This window comes from Lolium perenne, chromosome 2, assembly GCF_019359855.2.
Source record: "Lolium perenne isolate Kyuss_39 chromosome 2, Kyuss_2.0, whole genome shotgun sequence".
NCBI lineage: Eukaryota > Viridiplantae > Streptophyta > Magnoliopsida > Poales > Poaceae > Lolium > Lolium perenne.
The window spans coordinates 32,306,336-32,323,411 of NC_067245.2; the positions used below are offsets into that span (position 1 = coordinate 32,306,336).

The 17,076-nt window shown below is 48.4% G+C and overlaps 1 protein-coding gene across 1 annotated transcript; it reads right to left on the bottom strand.

The window, feature by feature from the left end:
- Positions 1–5,842: 5,842 nt before the first annotated feature.
- LOC127331722 (putative FBD-associated F-box protein At1g61330) lies at positions 5,843–8,783 on the bottom strand. The gene is made up of 5 exons (XM_051357899.2): positions 8,487–8,783; positions 8,029–8,124; positions 6,840–7,703; positions 6,551–6,709; positions 5,843–6,451 (listed from the first exon to the last, which is right to left on the bottom strand). The coding sequence occupies exons 1-5, from the start codon at positions 8,625–8,627 to the stop codon at positions 6,104–6,106; spliced, it is 1,608 nt and encodes a 535-aa protein (XP_051213859.1). The 5' UTR covers positions 8,628–8,783; the 3' UTR covers positions 5,843–6,103.
- Positions 8,784–17,076: the final 8,293 nt, after the last annotated feature.

Genomic DNA, 17,076 nt, shown 5'->3' on the forward strand with positions numbered 1-17,076 from the left:
ACCACCCCTTCTTCACTTAATTAATTTGTTTTGACTACATGTTTTCAGGACTGACATATGGCGGACGATAGAGCTGACCCGATTCTGGACAACTATGATCCGGACGCCGAAGACCATATGTTCGGCATCATAAAAGGCGATATTCCATATGTGCCGACCGGAGAAGAAGAAGATGATATCTCTTCTTATCTGAACCTTGAGTGTGAAGATGAAGGGCGCCGTCGGCAAGCAGATGATGCCGAAGAAACGTCGATAAACGACGATCTTCAATTGGAAGTAGCAACCACCTCCGGCGCCGAGGTATATATATATATATACATATTGAGCGTACGGTGATACAACTAACTGATTTGAATAAATGTGTGTGTACTAACGCGCGCGACTCTCTTTCTTATTTTAGCCCTCGGCCGGATCGTCGAAAAATCGAGTACGTCGTCAAAGCGTGGCGCAACCAAGACGATGAAAGCAGGAGAAACATGCACCATCGATGTTGTCGATGAAGCAACCGGCAGCCGCCGGAGCCCGGCAAGAACGCCACCAAGTTTGTCAGCCAATGCGGAGCCGTTGTTAGAGACAACGTCTCGATCACCCGCCAGAGTGGAATGAGCCAAAGAAGGCACGTGTTGGTTTCACTTTTGTCGATAAGAGAAAAAAAAGATTGCTTCAACAAGCTTATGGAACATTTCGTTCTACCTCCGGAATACCGCAAATACGATGAGGAGGGTAACAAGATTGCGGAAAACAAGGAGAGGCGCAAGCTAGTCAAACAGTTCGCTCTTTCTAGGATGGCCAACGCATTCCGGAAATACAAGCAAAATCTAGCCCATGACTTTGTCAACCAGGGCAAGACTCCGGATTTCATAGGACAATATGAGAAACCGCAACATGATTGGCCAGAATTTGTGAAGCAAAAGAAATCGGAGCAGTTCCTTGAACTATCGAGAAAAATAAGGAAAATGCGGCCAAGAAGGAGTACAATCATAAAATGGGGCCAGGAGGGTATCGCTTTTGGCAGCCTAAGTGGGAGAAGATGGAGAACGAGCTGAGGGCGCGAGGAATCCGTCCAGGTACGGAGGGATGGGACCCAAGGGCCAAAAGCTGGTGGTACGGGCATGGGGGATCGCTGAACCCGGAGACAGGGGAGTGTGTTTATCAGGGCAAAATAATTACACCCACCCAAAAGCTTATTGAGGCAATGAGGGAGGCTCAAGAGGGGAGGATCAGGTTCAACAGAGAGAACGACGCCCTGACAAAAGCCCTCGGGAATCCTGAACACGGAGGACGTATACGAGGCATGGGGCCCATTCCGTGGAAAATAGGGTTCCCCCGGAACGATGACCCGTACGGTTACAGAAGCCGTAAGAGAAAGATGGATCGGGATGCAGATGTTGTGGCGAAGTTGGTAACTGAAATGGATGTGATGAAGAAAACCGTGAGTGTACTAGTCGCCGAAAGAGATGCAGCTCGGGCGCAGCATGCTGAAGATCATCCAATGGATCTCGGAAGCCAGCAGAGAAGAAGCAGCGTGGCTTCCACGGAGGCCTCACCGGCTGGTGCACCGACGATAGAAATTACTGCACCGGAGCCTCTCGGTGGTCGAAATTACTGCACCGGAGCCTCCTCGCTACCCCGTGGACGATATAAAGGAGATGAAAGCATGTCATCTCGTATTATCCTATCGGGAACATGTCCATGAAGGTAGCCATCGGCAGCTTTACCACCTGGAGCACTCCACCACAACAACCCCATTCAAGATGGCTATGCTCGTGTGACGGTGGAGGAGATAGTCCAACGGTTTGAGGACCTGGACATTGACATTGCTACACCTGAAGGGGTGAAAAGACTTGGAGATGTCAAGCGCCAGTTCATTCTATGGCAGAAGAAATTTATCAAGTTTCCAGGCGAGGCGCCAACAAGTCCACCCCCGTACGGTGGTGGTGGTGGCGGTGGCGGTGACGGTGGCGGTGGCGGTGGCGGTGACGGTGGCGGTGGCGGTGACGGTGGCGGTGGTGCTTCACCTAATACACCTCATTCACGTCAGCCCACGCCGCCGCCCCCCAGTCCTCGTCCGGCGGGTGATCAGACACCGGTACCGCCCCCCAATCCACCTCCGGCGAAGAAGCAGAAGCAGTCCTGGGTTATTAACCCGGACCCTTACGTACCTAAGAAAACAAAGGTACCGGAGGTATCACTGAAGCCTCTCCCCACGAGGCCTTGGGAAAGTAGTGCCGAGGAAGTCGAGGCGGGCGCGGCTGCTGATTTAGAGAAATGGAAGGCGAGCGTCAAGAGGAAAATAGAGGGCGAGCCCAAGCCAGTATATTCTGACAAGGAAAAGCAGTGGGCTAAGTCATTTTTGAACACACCGTCCCAAGCCGCGAAGAATCTGCCTGACGACTATTTACGTGAACTTCGTAGGCAAGCACTCGCGTTCAAGAACAGGAAAGAGTTGGCGGAGAAGAAAGCCGTGAAGGACGAGGCCGAGTCAAAATTAGAAAGGGGGAAAGAAGTTGCCCAGCTCGGGGAACAAAGTAAACAATCGATCGCCCCGCTCATAGTGCAAGCCGCCGATCCGGATGCCCCCGATATCATAGCAGCTGCGGCAAAGACATGGATTGACCGTAACGAGTGCCGAGAGAACAAGCGGCCGAGTTAGGTATCACTCTTCGTGCACTGCTAGGCCTTGATGAGGCGCCAATGAAGGACGTAGTATTTACATATGTGAAGAATGGCCCTCTCGTCGAGCCTCGCAGAAGGGGATCTACCTCGACAAATGCTAGGTCTGCTAAATTGGTACAAGGGTTACATAAAACATAAAAACGCCAAAGACTATATCTATGCGGAAGTTAGATATGAGCATCACTTCAAACATTACTGGGTACAAATTCCTCTGAGTGAATTGTTCCAGCTGTTCAATCTGCGCGACCTCGACAAATCTATCATCAGTTGCTACGTTCTGGAAGTGAGTTAGTAATTTCTACCCCATCTCGTTCAGTGCCTGCACTGTCCTAACTATCTTGTTGTGTACGCTATTATGCAGAATGAAGAAGCGGGAAATGCGAATAAGGAACATCCATGATGTTGGGTTCATTGACCCACACATCGTTAATTCACATGTGTTAGAACACCACCCCGCCGACGTGGAGGATGACCTGTGGCGGTTTATTAGAAAACAGCAACAGAAAAGTGATATTCTATTTCCTTACCATTTTGGGTGAGTGTTTCTGTCTTGAGCACATTCTCTTTTGTTTACTCCATGCATGGTATGTGGCTAATCGATGAGTTATGCATGATCGTGCATGTATCGTGTCCGCAGGTTCCACTGGATTCTTAGGGTAAACAAAGTTCCGACCTCCACCGGTCTCGTCCACGACTCTCTGAATATGGATCCGGCGCTTTGGGGCGACATGAGAAAAATGATGCAAAAGTAATTATTTTCATTCATTTGCGCTCTATATCGATCGGCCTATTTCGTTCATCATTTCCTAATATCAAGTAACTAATTAATAACTCTCTTGTTTATTTAATTTTCTTTGCCTCGTAGGGTTTGGAGACGGTTCGTAGATACCAAGGTCGGTGAATTCAAAAAGAGCTACATTTTAAAATGGCCGTGCGGACGACCGGGGAAACTCCGCCACCGGGGACCACTCAAGGTGGATACTATGTTTGTGAGAGGATCCGGAGATACAGCAATGAGCGGGACCAGACGTGTGAGAACAACATCCTGAGGAATAACCTCCGGAAGACGCTTAGTCCAGAAGCTCGCTTCCGACCACTTCAAGAGGAACTAGCTGGATGGTTGGCGAGGGAAGTCATCGATCCTAAAGGAGAACACTATTACGATGACGTAGAACTTTATATGCACCAGAATTTGTAACTAACTTGTTCAAAATTGTATATGGTCATCCGATATTGAATATATATTGTATATGGTCATCCGATATTGAATATATATTGTATATTCCTCTTGAATTCTTTTTGGTTCTAATTTCAAATTTGTTTGAAATTGTACATTCATATGCATGTATGTATACAGTACCGTAGAATATGTGAAACTCCTTCAAAATTAAAACCCAAAAGAAATAAAATAATACAAATTAAAAAGAAACCAGATTTAGGGGGAGGGGGGCTAAAACCCTAAACCCTGCGGAGGCCTTTAGTCGCGGTTGGCCTAAATATGTGAAACTCCTTCAGAATTAAAACCCAAAAGAAATAAAATAATACAAATTAAAAAGAAACCAGATTTAGGGGGAGGGGGGCTAAAACCCTAAACCCTGCGGAGGCCTTTAGTCGCGGCTGGCCAGAAGAACCGCGACTAAAGGTCCTCCGCCTGGCGCCGCCTCGCGGCCCACGTGGACGGGCCTTTAGTCGCGGTTCGTAAGGAACCGCGACTAAAGGGGGGGGCCTTTAGTCGCGCAGCTTTGGTCGCGGTTGCGCCACCGCGACTAATGGCAGTTGCCAACCGCGACCAAAGCCCTTTTTTCCACCAGTGTAGCTCTAGTAGTTGGGAGGCTGACGCTCCCAGGTTTATTGTTAACACTTTGATAAACGATGTAACTTGACTTTGTGGTGTTGGCAGCAAGTTTCAGACGCACTCTTTTCCTTACCAGGGTACCTAAGGGGACTGGAAGGTTTTTAATGAGGCGGCTTGCTAGCTTAATATATTATTTGTTTCAAAAAAAAAGTGCCACCTTTGTTTGTAAAATAATATCGCAAGTTTGTCTAAATTTGGACTTAAATAGACACACTTTAGTGTATATAGAACTATAGATACATTCCAATTTAAGTAAATCTTCGACATTCTTTTATAGGCGGAGGGAGTATGTCTTGCTCGTATACAGAATAAGCTCGGGTAACTGAGCACCGCGTGATGTTAACCGGAGGGGGGATCGGGGCCATCCGAAAAACGAATCAATTGTCGCCTAATTAAAGCAGAGGAACCGAGACGCGCTGGAGTATAGAGCAATAGATACAAACCTGCAGCAGAAGTACGGAAGAGTTTCGTTGGCCGTTGCCGTATCGTGCGCACGGCGCCGTCGGCATGGATCTCCGTGGATTGAGATGGGGACCGAGGAGGCTCGGGATTAGATGCGCGGCCCGGTGACATGGCCATCTCGATGGATTGCCTGCGGATTGAAAGAAGAATCCGCCGAACTTTTCGATCCGAAGGCGTGCTCCTTGTTCCGGTCTCTTCGAGATTGCTGTTTTCTCCAGGGGTCTCGGACTCTCGGTCTCCTCCGAGTTCGGATGATATATCGCCTCGCCGCAAAGTGGCACTTTACCATTTTCTTTTACTCGCTCCATTTCAACGAGTAATATGTAGGTTTTTCGAACTTTAACAAAATTTATACGAAAGCATATCACCATCTAGAATATTAAAATCAATACCACTAGATTTATCACGGAGTGCATTTTTATATGGCATACTATATTCGTGTTCTAGATAGAGATAATCTTGTCAATAAATTTGGTCATAGCTAGTGCAGTTTAACTTTCGTGAAAATCAATGTGCACTATATTACGGAAAAGAGGGCGTATGATTTGATAAAAAGTTGTTATCTTTTAAAATTTGACCAATATTATAGAAGAAGTGAATATTTGTGATACCAAATTGATATTACTAGATTCATCCTAAAATTTATTTTCATAATATATTTATTTCATGTTGTAGATGCATACATTTTCTTCTTTATATTTGGCAAAACTTTGCATGCTTTCAATTTCGATTAAATTTATAAGCCTTATTCATTGTGATGAAGATAATGTATAGAAAAGATCAAAAATAAAAAATAGAGTAACCTTAGAAACTATTTTATTAATTAAAATAAAAATAATCAGGAAAACATAAAAACATATTATATTAATAAAAGCACACCGCTCCAAATTCCTTAAAGATAAAAAAAAACTACCCCTCCAAGCCATAATCCGAGGCAGTATTATATTAAGTAAATATCGAAAGCAGAATCCGTACTATATCATTTGTGATGAGATGGAACATTTGCCATAGATCGAACAATCCGTACTCTAGAAGAAAAGATAAGCCACATTGGCACTAATCTATGGATTGCCACTATGACATCGACCACAGGGCTCGAGGACCTGGAATTCAACACCTGAGGGAACTCTTCCTGCGATATATCTGCCTGCAACCTCTATAGCATTGTGAGCTAACGTAAGAGCTGTCTTGCTCATCGATCGGCGAGCATTGGCCATTTTTTCTTGAAGCACAACATCCACGCCCTCTACCGTAGCTAGGGACTGTGTCTAGTGTGAGGCGCTCGAGCGAAGATGTGCCCTCAAGGATGTGGACCGTGAGATCAACCAGGCTTTTGGCTGAACAAAATCCCGTGATCGTCACCTGCCTGAGGCTGTTATGCCAGCACTTCGGCTTGCGCCTCGGGTACTTCTCGTCGTCTCCAACAACAGGATCATGTGTGAGGGCATCTTGCTCTACCTACATAATGTAGGATCAATATTAGTTCCATCGATCACGTAAACAAGTGAAGTACACTTATGTGATAGATAGGCCCGGGAGATGTGTACAGCGACTTACACACAACAAGAAAGAATCCAAGGCCGGAGAAGCATCAAGAAAAGAAAGAAGAGAGAAGACATCATAACTTGGGGACACGGCCTGTACAGATGCGCAGAGTCCAATTTCCAACTTCTTGAGGTTGATGAGCTTGGAGGACAGCATTGGAGTGTCAACATTCTGAAGAATGATAAATCACAAGACTATCTTACCAGTGTTCAACATAAGTGTTATTATACATATCACTCTTCTTTATATACTTGACTTCTCACTATAATTTGATCATTAAGATGTTTGAACCAAAACATACCTCTTTATGAGAGCGCAGGGTAAGACTCTCAACATTTGGTGTGATGGATGGAAGCCTGGCACGAGCATAAGATAGAATGCCAGGTGCAAACAAGTAGTTAAACCAAAAAGATACATTCTTAAGTTGGGAAGAATTTTTGATAGAGATTTCTACCAGAGGCCCCCCACTATAGTATAAAGTGCAAAGTTTTGGAGCATCGATCTCTATCACCTGCATCGTCTCACATGTTGTAATATGAAGGAGCTTGAGCTGCTGCAGCGTACAAGGTATTCTCAAGAAAATTATGCCAGTGCATCCGTTCACCACCAGCCGCTCTAGGGCAAAACATTTTGAAAGCAAGTGTCCTAGTCCTTCATCATTAATGCGGACCCTTGAAAGATCTAAACTCTTCAGCCTTTTCAAACAGCCAAGTGTTGATGTGGGACGGAAAGCACAATACATGAGGAAAATGGACTGAATCGAACTTGCAGCTGCCGTATCGGACAAAACCGAAGACGGGAAGCTGTAGTAGCTATCATCCATGAAAGGATACATTATTAAGTTAAGTACTTCGATCCCAGATTTAACAGAGATATGGAGCCACCTGTCCAGGTAGGAGGCATTGATATTGTTGTAACCGAAAAGATCAAGGTCAAGTGTTTTCACCTTCACCCCATTGCGGTAATGGTTTTCAAGAATTCTGTCAACTTTGTCGATCAGATTGGTTTCTATTTCTTCCGATTTCTTGTCAGTCAAGCCAATTGTACGGTCAGCGAGCATGAGGTCGGAGTAGCATCTCCAGGAACGTAGAAGTACACGAGACACACAGGCAGCGCGAGCAGCATCTTGCACGTGCAGAAGAGAATGTATAAGATGTATGATGTCCTGCAGAATCACGGTTGACAAGCTTGACGGTTAGATTGTAGTGACCACTTGACTGCAATGTATAGCTTGCTAGCTAATTAGTGCCATTTACTTTGCAATCAAGACCTGCAACTGCTGAAAGCTGTGACATCGATGGAGCTAAGTTTACATAACTAATTATAATTTACACAAGGTCACATTGAGAAATTTTACTGAACGTATGTGAATTCATCACCAAAATTCTACGGTCAGATTGCAGATGCATCGTGTATTCCAGCCCTAGCCTAGCAACCACCATATAATATTTAATTTGTGAGCAGAATGCTTTCACCGCCAGAACACATACCTCTGGGAGATTCTCGAAAGAAAGTTGTTCTCTCGTATTTTGGGCACCATGCATGAGCAACATCTCCTTGCTGGCAGCTGGCGCCATTTGTTTCAGCTGATGAAGGCACAGATACAGCGAAGCTCGTAAGTAAGCCTCGGTTTTACTCGTATGTACAAGCAATTTTTTGCAAGAGGGGACTGTATATGAACTATGAAGAATCAGTGAGCTGCTTGGAAAACAGGGTAAGAATCTTCCCCGAAGATGTATAGAAACATGGTGCACGGAAGCCGGAAGGCCCGGAACCATCAGTTTGGTTAGGAAGAGGTCATGATCTGAAACAACCTGGTGATATCGTTTCTCTAAACGATGTGCTAACTAATCTATGATCAAGTATCGTATTAAATATTCCTAAAACGAAGCAACAGCGAGATCAATCTGTCGCCTAGAGCAGAAGAATCGAGACACAGCATATGTACCTGCATGAGTACGGCGGAGTTTACTCGGGCGATGCCCTGTCGTGCGCACAGGCACAGCGCCGGCCGCATCGATCTCCGCCGATCGAGGAGGCCCTGGGTGCCGATTTTGAGGTGCGCGACCAGGGGACATGGCTCTCTCATCCATCGTACGAGCCAAAGGATTGACGGAGGAATCTGCCGTGGAAAGCGAACTAGTCGAAACTTTGTTCTTCGTTTCCGGCCTCTTCGTTGGGGTTCCGGTGATCCGGTTTCTTCGGATAACAATATAGCATCCGTTGGATTTCTCTTTCTCTAGGATTCATGTGGCCTGTGATCCGAGCATTTCTTTTCTCCCCTCCGAGAGTTTCTCATGACTCAGCGCAAGCACATCCAGAAAAATACATGGCTCGGCGAACCCGGACAATTTGCCGTGCATGATTTTAGTGCCTTAAGATTCATGCTAATGCTATCTAAAACTCTCCGGTTCATTCACATCATTCAGTTTTCGTCAGCTGGGGGATTGGACTATGGAAATGTCCAACATATCAGATACCGAGAGTGGCCGCACGCGTCCGTTTACATCGCTCCGCGGATACGAAAATGGTCATTTTTAATCACGCGTCCATTTGCACCTAGGGATGCCCCCAGGGGGCGACACATTTGGCCCGCGAACATGAATTTGGATATGCAAACATTAAACTAAAAAAGGTTCAAATTACTCAGTTATTACATCTAAATATTTGAAATTCTACATGAAAATGAGGTGATATTGATGACTACATAATGTCTTTACTGCCAGCCAATGTCTAGTTGTCTACTGATGCTCAATCGGATCCTTATGTAGGCATCAGTGATTTTAACATTCATATGCAGATATTACTGCCAGGATGATATCCTAGGGATTGGCGCAACTAGCTCACCCTGAAAATACCATAGGTGCTTATTGCAGCCATCAGGACGCTCGTCCTCACGATCATGTTGTGCATGATCACGCAACAAGTCATCACCTTATGCATGGTCTTCAGCGACCATGTTCTTTCCGGGTGACGGACAATTGCCCACCTAGTTTGGAGCACACCAAATCCCCGTTCCATATTTTTCCTGGTAGCTTCTTGCATCGTGGCAAACCTCTTTTTTCCATGTTTGGAGTACGGACAGTCTTAACCAGTATGGTCCAGTTAGGATAGATGCAAAATAATATGGCTTGTCATATTCATTTTCATTGATCTCGTAGCTCACCTGAGGAGTTTTGCCTTGCATAAGCCTGTTGAAAACCTGAGAGCGGTGCAACACATAGATGTCATTGTTGGAACCGGTCATGCCAAAAAAAATTAATGCAAAATCCATAAATCTTGAGATACCACCGCTTCAAGAATGACATTGCATCCCTCCGCATGGCCGTTGTACTGACCATATCATCCAAATGGATAGTTCTTCCACTCCTAATGCATGCAATCTATGTTGCCAATCATGTCTGGGAACCTTCTAGACTCGTTGATAGACAATAGCTGCCTTGTGTCCTCAACTGTTGGTTCCCTCAAGTAATATTCTTCGAACACGGCAATCACAGCTCGGCAAAACCGGTACATGGCATTGTTGCGGTCAGAAACCCACCGGCGAGCAGCGACGGGCAACACAGTAGAGCCGGGAACAACTTAGGGCTGCGGCTGGCCCTGGTCCCTCCGAGCGACGGCCCGCAAAGCCTCTGGTACACACGTCCGATGCTGGTGCAAGGGCGTGCCACCTGACCTATACCTGGTCAGGAAGGTGATGGAGATGCCTCGCTTAGTTTCCTGCATGGCATACACGTAAACATTAAATACGAGCCTCGATCGGCTCTCAGGTTATCCTGTGAATCGGCTCAAGGAGCCGATCCACCCATGATTCGTACGAGGTGCACGAATATATGGTGGTCCTGCTTGATCAAGATAAAGCTAAAGCGATCTACGACGATTTAGGGTTTTCACCGCATAATCGGATCATCCTACTCACGATTGGGCCTCGCGGTCACGTACGGTGATCGTAAGCCGGTCCTAGACAAGGCCTAAAAACCAACACGAGGTTGATCCTCGGAACATCCTGTCTAGGGCTAGCAAACGACACCCTACGCGTCGCTGGATCCTCCAACCCTTTGTAAGGCCTAACTATTGCAGATATTAAACTAATCCTTGAAGAACAAGGAGCAACCGTAACGGATCGGATCTACTAAATAATGATCAAGCGGGGTGCCGCCCCTACACCTAAAATAGGTGTAAGGGCGGCTAGATGCATAAGGGTTGCACTACGACAGCATATGATACGAAGAACAATGCTAACCCTAACACATCTAAGATAACTACGTTGCTCGCCATCAAAAAGGTTTCAGTACGAGCAACGCATGAACAACGTACTAAGCTTGTGCTGCCTAGATTGCAAGATGCGATCTAGGCAGCATGATGCTTACCGATAGAAACCCTCGAGACAAAGGAGTTGGCGATGCGCCGAGATTGATTTGTGGTTGAACGTTGGTTGTTGTTTTATTTCATAAACCCTAGATACATATTTATAGTCCAGGGGACTTTCTAATTTAGGCGTGCACCTAACCGTGCACGGGTAAAACTCTATCTTTTAACCTAAAATGCGATCTACTATATTACAGATACACGGGCACACTAGCCCAAACGTTGCACATAAGGCCGATTCACGTATTTCCTCCGTATATAATCTTCAAGTCCATCTTGATCGCGGCCCACCTCTGACTCGGTCAAATTCTGGTGATAACACATGCCCCCCTGGTTTTGGAATTGATAATTCCAAAATCACTCTGTTTTTATTCGTCGGGTCATGTCGTGGCAGAGCAGAACCGTTGCAGTATCCTTCATCATGATGCCCTGTCTTCTCAGCTTCTCTGCAAAACTTGATGGCTTTAGCATCACCTCCTCGGAAACTGTAATGGCATTAAATCTCCACTAGGCTCCTCATTATTTAACCGTGCCGACTGATTAGCCCTCATCCCCTTCCTCTGTTCTAGCTATCGGCACCAAAAAACCCTCTTTCCCCATAGCAATGTCTTCCTCTTCCTCCGTCTCCTCCGGCCTCTCCCTCCAATCCTTCTCCTCGAGCGAGCCGGAGTGGAACTCCGATCATGTGCCAGACGGCGACCTGCCTCTGACCGATGGGGAAGACGACCTCAAATTCCTCACCGAAGGGGAGCTGATAAGCGAAAGCGAAGACGACCTCCATCCCTGGGTGAAACCCACCTCCTCCGACGGGAAGGGGGAAGAAGAAGAAGTAGAGGAAGAAGAGGAAAAGGAGGAGGGCGGCCCCTCCTCCCCCGCTAAGCTTCTGCCGGCAAAGCGATTCCGTGCTTGGGCGGACAGCGAAGACGATGACGATGACGAGGAGGAAGAGGAGGAGGATGAATCCTCCTCCTCCATCGGGTACCCGCCGACAAAGCGCTTCCGCTCTTGGGCGGACAGCGAGGATGATGATGATGACGAGGAAGACGAAGTTCCGGCCGAGGGCTGGGGCAGCAGCGACGAGGAACTTCCTGGGAGCAGCGCCGACGACATCGACGATGGCGACGATGAGGACAGCGACGACTAGTAGAGTAGGACTAGTAGTAGCAGTGCACTAGGCACCAGATTCCCCTTTTGAGAGCCATCGGCTCTTTCCTGTAAAGCCGCTCCTTTGAATTAATGAAAATTGTTCTTCCAATTTATCTTTCAATTAATCCAATTTCAATCCTTCCGCTTGCCACACCAAGACCGATAGCAACGTATCGGATTTTTCTTCCTTAGACGCCCATGAAGCCGGACTCAGATATCGATCAGACCGTCAGTCAAGCACTTCTCAAATTCAGACTGTGATTTGATACCTGACCATGATATTTCGCAATCCCATAGCCGATGATTATTCATCGGCTATTTTGAGAATCCAGCCTCTTTCCTTTTCTTGCAACAACAAGACGGTCCAAACCCCGTAAAAGCCGACGGCTCCCTTTTCCGGCTCCTCTTCGTAGCTTTAGCAGTCTTCTTCTGCAACACCTCACCGCTTTCGGAGAAGATTACGATGCAGGGTCAGCCGATGGAACTCCAATCGGCTCCAAAAACAGAGCATCTACCAAGTTAGTTGCCCCCCGAGCCTTAATCAAGGCGAGATTACCGGCGAGGATGCACAGGTCAAACAAAAAAGCTTTGACCTCAGGTAATCTGGTAATCCAAGATAGCCACCATGAAGAGTCAGCCAAACTTGCCCCCATAGATGAAAAAACAACAGCTTAACTGGCGCAAAGGGTTGTCGGCTCATTGCAGCCGAGGCTGCTCTCATTGTACATTCCCTTCAAGGAAACAGAAGTTCTTGAAGCCGAACTGAAAACCATCTTGGCGAAAATGTGAGCCTTGAGCACATAGCCGGCAGGTCTTGTGTAATTGTACTAGAGTCGATGGCCGCGCATCGGCTTCGTTCCTTGGTTCTAAAGTCGATGCCCTTGCATCGGCTGTATGTCATAAAAAAAAATTTTACTGGCCGATTTTTCTATCGGCCTCCAATATTTCACTGCACACATGTTCACCTGCACATGTTCACATGTTCATCTGGTTTAGGTGCCCCCCGAGCCGAATCTGTCAGGTAACTGCAGATATCGGCTCTGTAGTTTAGCCAAGGCACCGTGTTTGCACGTCGGCTTCGGTAGGACCAAAGTCGATTTTCCTTGACTCATCAGCCGACGTAAACCGCTGCCCAGCAGATCAACATTGCATACAAGCAGAACATGTGGTGAGGATAATTTTGGCCGATTGCTGGAATCGGCCTCCATATTGATCGAAGTGTTCAATGAAGGCGTTGTGCTTTTTCTTCATATACCTTTGGGGGCCGATCCCAAGGATCGGCCTCGCCACATTTGCTTCATCGGTTTGCTCTTGCTACACGGTCAGGCCAGTGGATAAAACCAGCCTAACCCTTCCCTTCGTCACGTCGATGCGCTCGCAGTCGTCCAAATTGGGTGCTTCATGTAATCCTGGAGCACGAAGCTCCGTCGGAAGGACGAGTACCATGTTTGTGCCAGCCGAGGTATCATCATCGGCTTTCCTTTGCTTGGGGCGCCACTCCATCTTCCGTGGTGGACCCTCTTCATCCAGGGTTCGCTGAATTTTCGCGGCCAGATCAGGCCGCGCCTTTCTCAGCGTGTGCAGGTATAACCTTTCGGCTTCCTCCAAGCCGCGCAATCGCTGAACCCTACGCTTTTGGGAACGGCTGAGTCCATCAGGGCACCACCTTGGACGGTGGTACCTGTCTTCTTCTTCTTCTCCCTCGTCTTCCGAATCCTCGAGATCTTCCATCCGAGGGGACTCAGCGCGTTTGCTTTGTGGTGGCAGAGGCCCTAGACGTTTGAACACGGACACGTTGGCTGCCTCCTTCTTCTTCTGGTTGCATTCTGGGCAATTGCCGATTGTAGGCAATCGGCTCATTCCTGAATCCCAGCAGTGTCTGAAGAAGGGGCAGTCCCAGTGCCTATCTTCGTCGTCCTGCTCCCTCGACTTTTCCTTGGCACGGCGCTCGTACTCCTCCTCATTGCGATCATGCCGACGATGTCTCCTGGCGTCCCTAGCCAGACGGTCTCTATCATCATCGTCGCTGGATCGTCGGCGTTGGCTATATTGACTCACATACTTATTGAGGAGGTGATCAGAGAGGGGTCGCTGATATCTTATGTTCTTCACTTCTCCCTCCGTGACGTAGCGCTTGCCATCATGACGGAGCCGATCGCGTGGAGCGGCCTCCTCTGTGTCCTTGCTACGAGAGCAGCTGCCCTCGTCTCCATCCTTGCCAGAGTGGTGCCCATGTCCTATAATGTTGATGCTGAACGAGGATCCTGGCTGGCAACCTTCAGGGTAAGTGCACTCCACCATGTTAACGGCGGGAAAGGGGTGGGTGTCGACCTTCATGGCGTACTGGTTGAAAACCAGACGTCCTTGTTCTATCGCCATTTGGATCTGCTGGCGCCACACCCTGCAGTCGTTGGTGGCATGGGAGAGCGAGTTATGCCATTTGCAGTATGGCTTTCCATTTAGCTCCTGTACCGTGGGGAATTTGAGGCCTTCGGGTATCTTCAACTGCTTCTCCTTGAGTAGGAGGTCGAAGATTTGCTCAGTTTTAGTCACGTCAAAATCAAACCCTCTGGGCGGACCTGGTGGCTTAACCCATTTGCAGGACACGGGTGTTGTCCCCCGAGTCCATTCAGCCACTGCTACCTCTTGGTCTCCCGCAAAGCCTTCATCTCCATCTGCCTCAACCAGGACTACCGCACGCTTGAATTTGTCCTGGTACAAGTCCGGATGGCGCTGTTCATATGCTGACAGTTTCTGAACCATGTGCGCCAGTGAAGGGTAGTCTGCTTGGGAAGCCATATCCTTGATTTGTGAGGCAAGGCCCACCACTGCCAACTCGACTGCTTCTTTTTCAGTCACACGAGCCGAATAGCATCGGTTCCTTAGATTTCTGAAGCGCTGGATGTATTCTGCCACAGTTTCTCCACGCTTCTGACGTATCTGTGCTAGATCGGCAAGGCCAGACTCGGAAGCTTCTGAGTGAAACTGCATGTGGAACTGTTCTTCCAACTGCTTCCAAGTCCGGATCGAGTCTGGTGGCAACGAAGTGTACCACCCGAAAGCCGATGCCGTGAGGGACTGTGCGAAGAACCTCACACGTAGTGGATCCGACGCTGAGGCCGTTCCTAGCTGTGCCAAATATCGGCTCACATGCTCGATGGAGCTGGAACCATCTGATCCACTGAACTTGGAGAAGTCAGGGAGCCGATACTTGGGTGGTAGCGGGACCAACTCGTATTCATCGGGGTACGGCTTGGAATAGCCGATTGTCCTCCTTTTCGGCACCATGCCGAACTGGTCCCTCAGGATCGTACTGATTTGATCCGCGGTGCTGGCTGCAGGAGTCGAACTCTGAAGATTCGCCGGGGTGGCGTACTTAGCCAGCCATGCTTGCTTTTCCAGCTCGAGCCAAGCTGCAGGAGCTGAGCTGCGGAGGTTCGTAGGGGTGGCATATTTAGCTAGCCACGTACGCTTCTCAAGATCTGTTGGCCGACGTTCCTCCCGCTTTCCCGAAGTCCCTGCTGCCGCGGCCTGGTTTGTGAGCGCCCGATTACCGTGATCCGGCACGTATGTGCACATGTACCCGTGAGGGATCTCCTTAGGCGCCTCATGCAAGAACTGGCAGTCACTAGGGTCACCACCGATCTTGTAGACGACGAATGCCGGTGAATTCGGCACTTCCGGTGCTGCCAACGCAAATGGCAGCGGCGGACGGGACTGGAGTGGCATTTCTCCTTGGTGTGTCCCGAGAGCTGGTCCTGACGGAGAGTACTGGTGCCTCATGATCTCCTGGATCACCCGGAGAGCGACACGCTCCAAAGTGTTCACCAGGTTCTCAGAGTGGCGGTGTAGCGAGTGAGCCACCATGTAGTTGATCTCCTGACGTAGGGACCTGGTGCGTTCTTCTGACGGGGCAGAGAGGTCTATCCCATCGAGTGCACCATCAGGCGAGAACCCCTTCCACCTGATGCCATGTGAACGGGTTCTGTGAAAAGAGCCGATGAGGTCGGCTTCGAGGATTGCTTTAACCTCGTCATACTTCTTCTTGAGCTCGTCGGTCAGATCCTCGTACGTGACTGGAGTGTCGTCCGCCATCTCAGATGTAGATGGCGATGTGGTTGATGTCGAAGCTTGTCCCACCGAGCGTGCCAGAATGTGTTGCGGTCAGAAACCCACCGGCGAGCAGCGACGGGCAACACAGTAGAGCCGGGAACAACTTAGGGCTGCGGCTGGCCCTGGTCCCTCCGAGCGACGGCCCGCAAAGCCTCTGGTACACACGTCCGATGCTAGTGCAAGGGCGTGCCACCTGACCTATACCTGGTCAGGAAGGTGATGGAGATGCCTCGCTTAGTTTCCTGCATGGCATACACGTAAACATTAAATACGAGCCTCGATCGGCTCTCAGGTTATCCTGTGAATCGGCTCAAGGAGCCGATCCACCCATGATTCGTACGAGGTGCACGAATATATGGTGGTCCTGCTTGATCAAGATAAAGCTAAAGCGATCTACGACTATTTAGGGTTTTCACCGCATAATCGGATCATCCTACTCACGATTGGGCCTCGCGGTCACGTACGGTGATCGTAAGCCGGTCCTAGACAAGGCCTAAAAACCAACACGAGGTTGATCCTCGGAACATCCTGTCTAGGGCTAGCAAACGACACCCTACGCGTCGCTGGATCCTCCAACCCTTTGTAAGGCCTAACTATTGCAGATATTAAACTAATCCTTGAAGAACAAGGAGCAACCGTAACGGATCGGATCTACTAAATAATGATCAAGCGGGGTGCCGCCCCTACACCTAAAATAGGTGTAAGGGCGGCTAGATGCATAAGGGTTGCACTACGACAGCATATGATACGAAGAACAATGCTAACCCTAACACATCTAAGATAACTATGTTGCTCGCCATCAAAAAGGCTTCAGTACGAGCAACGCATGAACAACGTACTAAGCTTGTGCTGCCTAGATCGCAAGATGCGATCTAGGCAGCATGATGCTTACCGGTAGAAACCCTCGAGAC

What these genes read in the sequence shown, in the direction of transcription:
- LOC127331722 (XM_051357899.2), bottom strand. Translation starts at nt 8,627, where the DNA reads ATGAGAGAGCCATGTCCCCTGGTCGCGCACCTCAAAATCGGCACCCAG. An exon ending in ACTCCGCCGTACTCATGCAG is followed by an intron (nt 8,125 to 8,486) that starts GTACATATGCTG and finishes TGCCTTCATCAG; the next exon opens with CTGAAACAAATGGCGCCAGC. An exon ending in CTTTCGAGAATCTCCCAGAG is followed by an intron (nt 7,704 to 8,028) that starts GTATGTGTTCTG and finishes GTGATTCTGCAG; the next exon opens with GACATCATACATCTTATACA.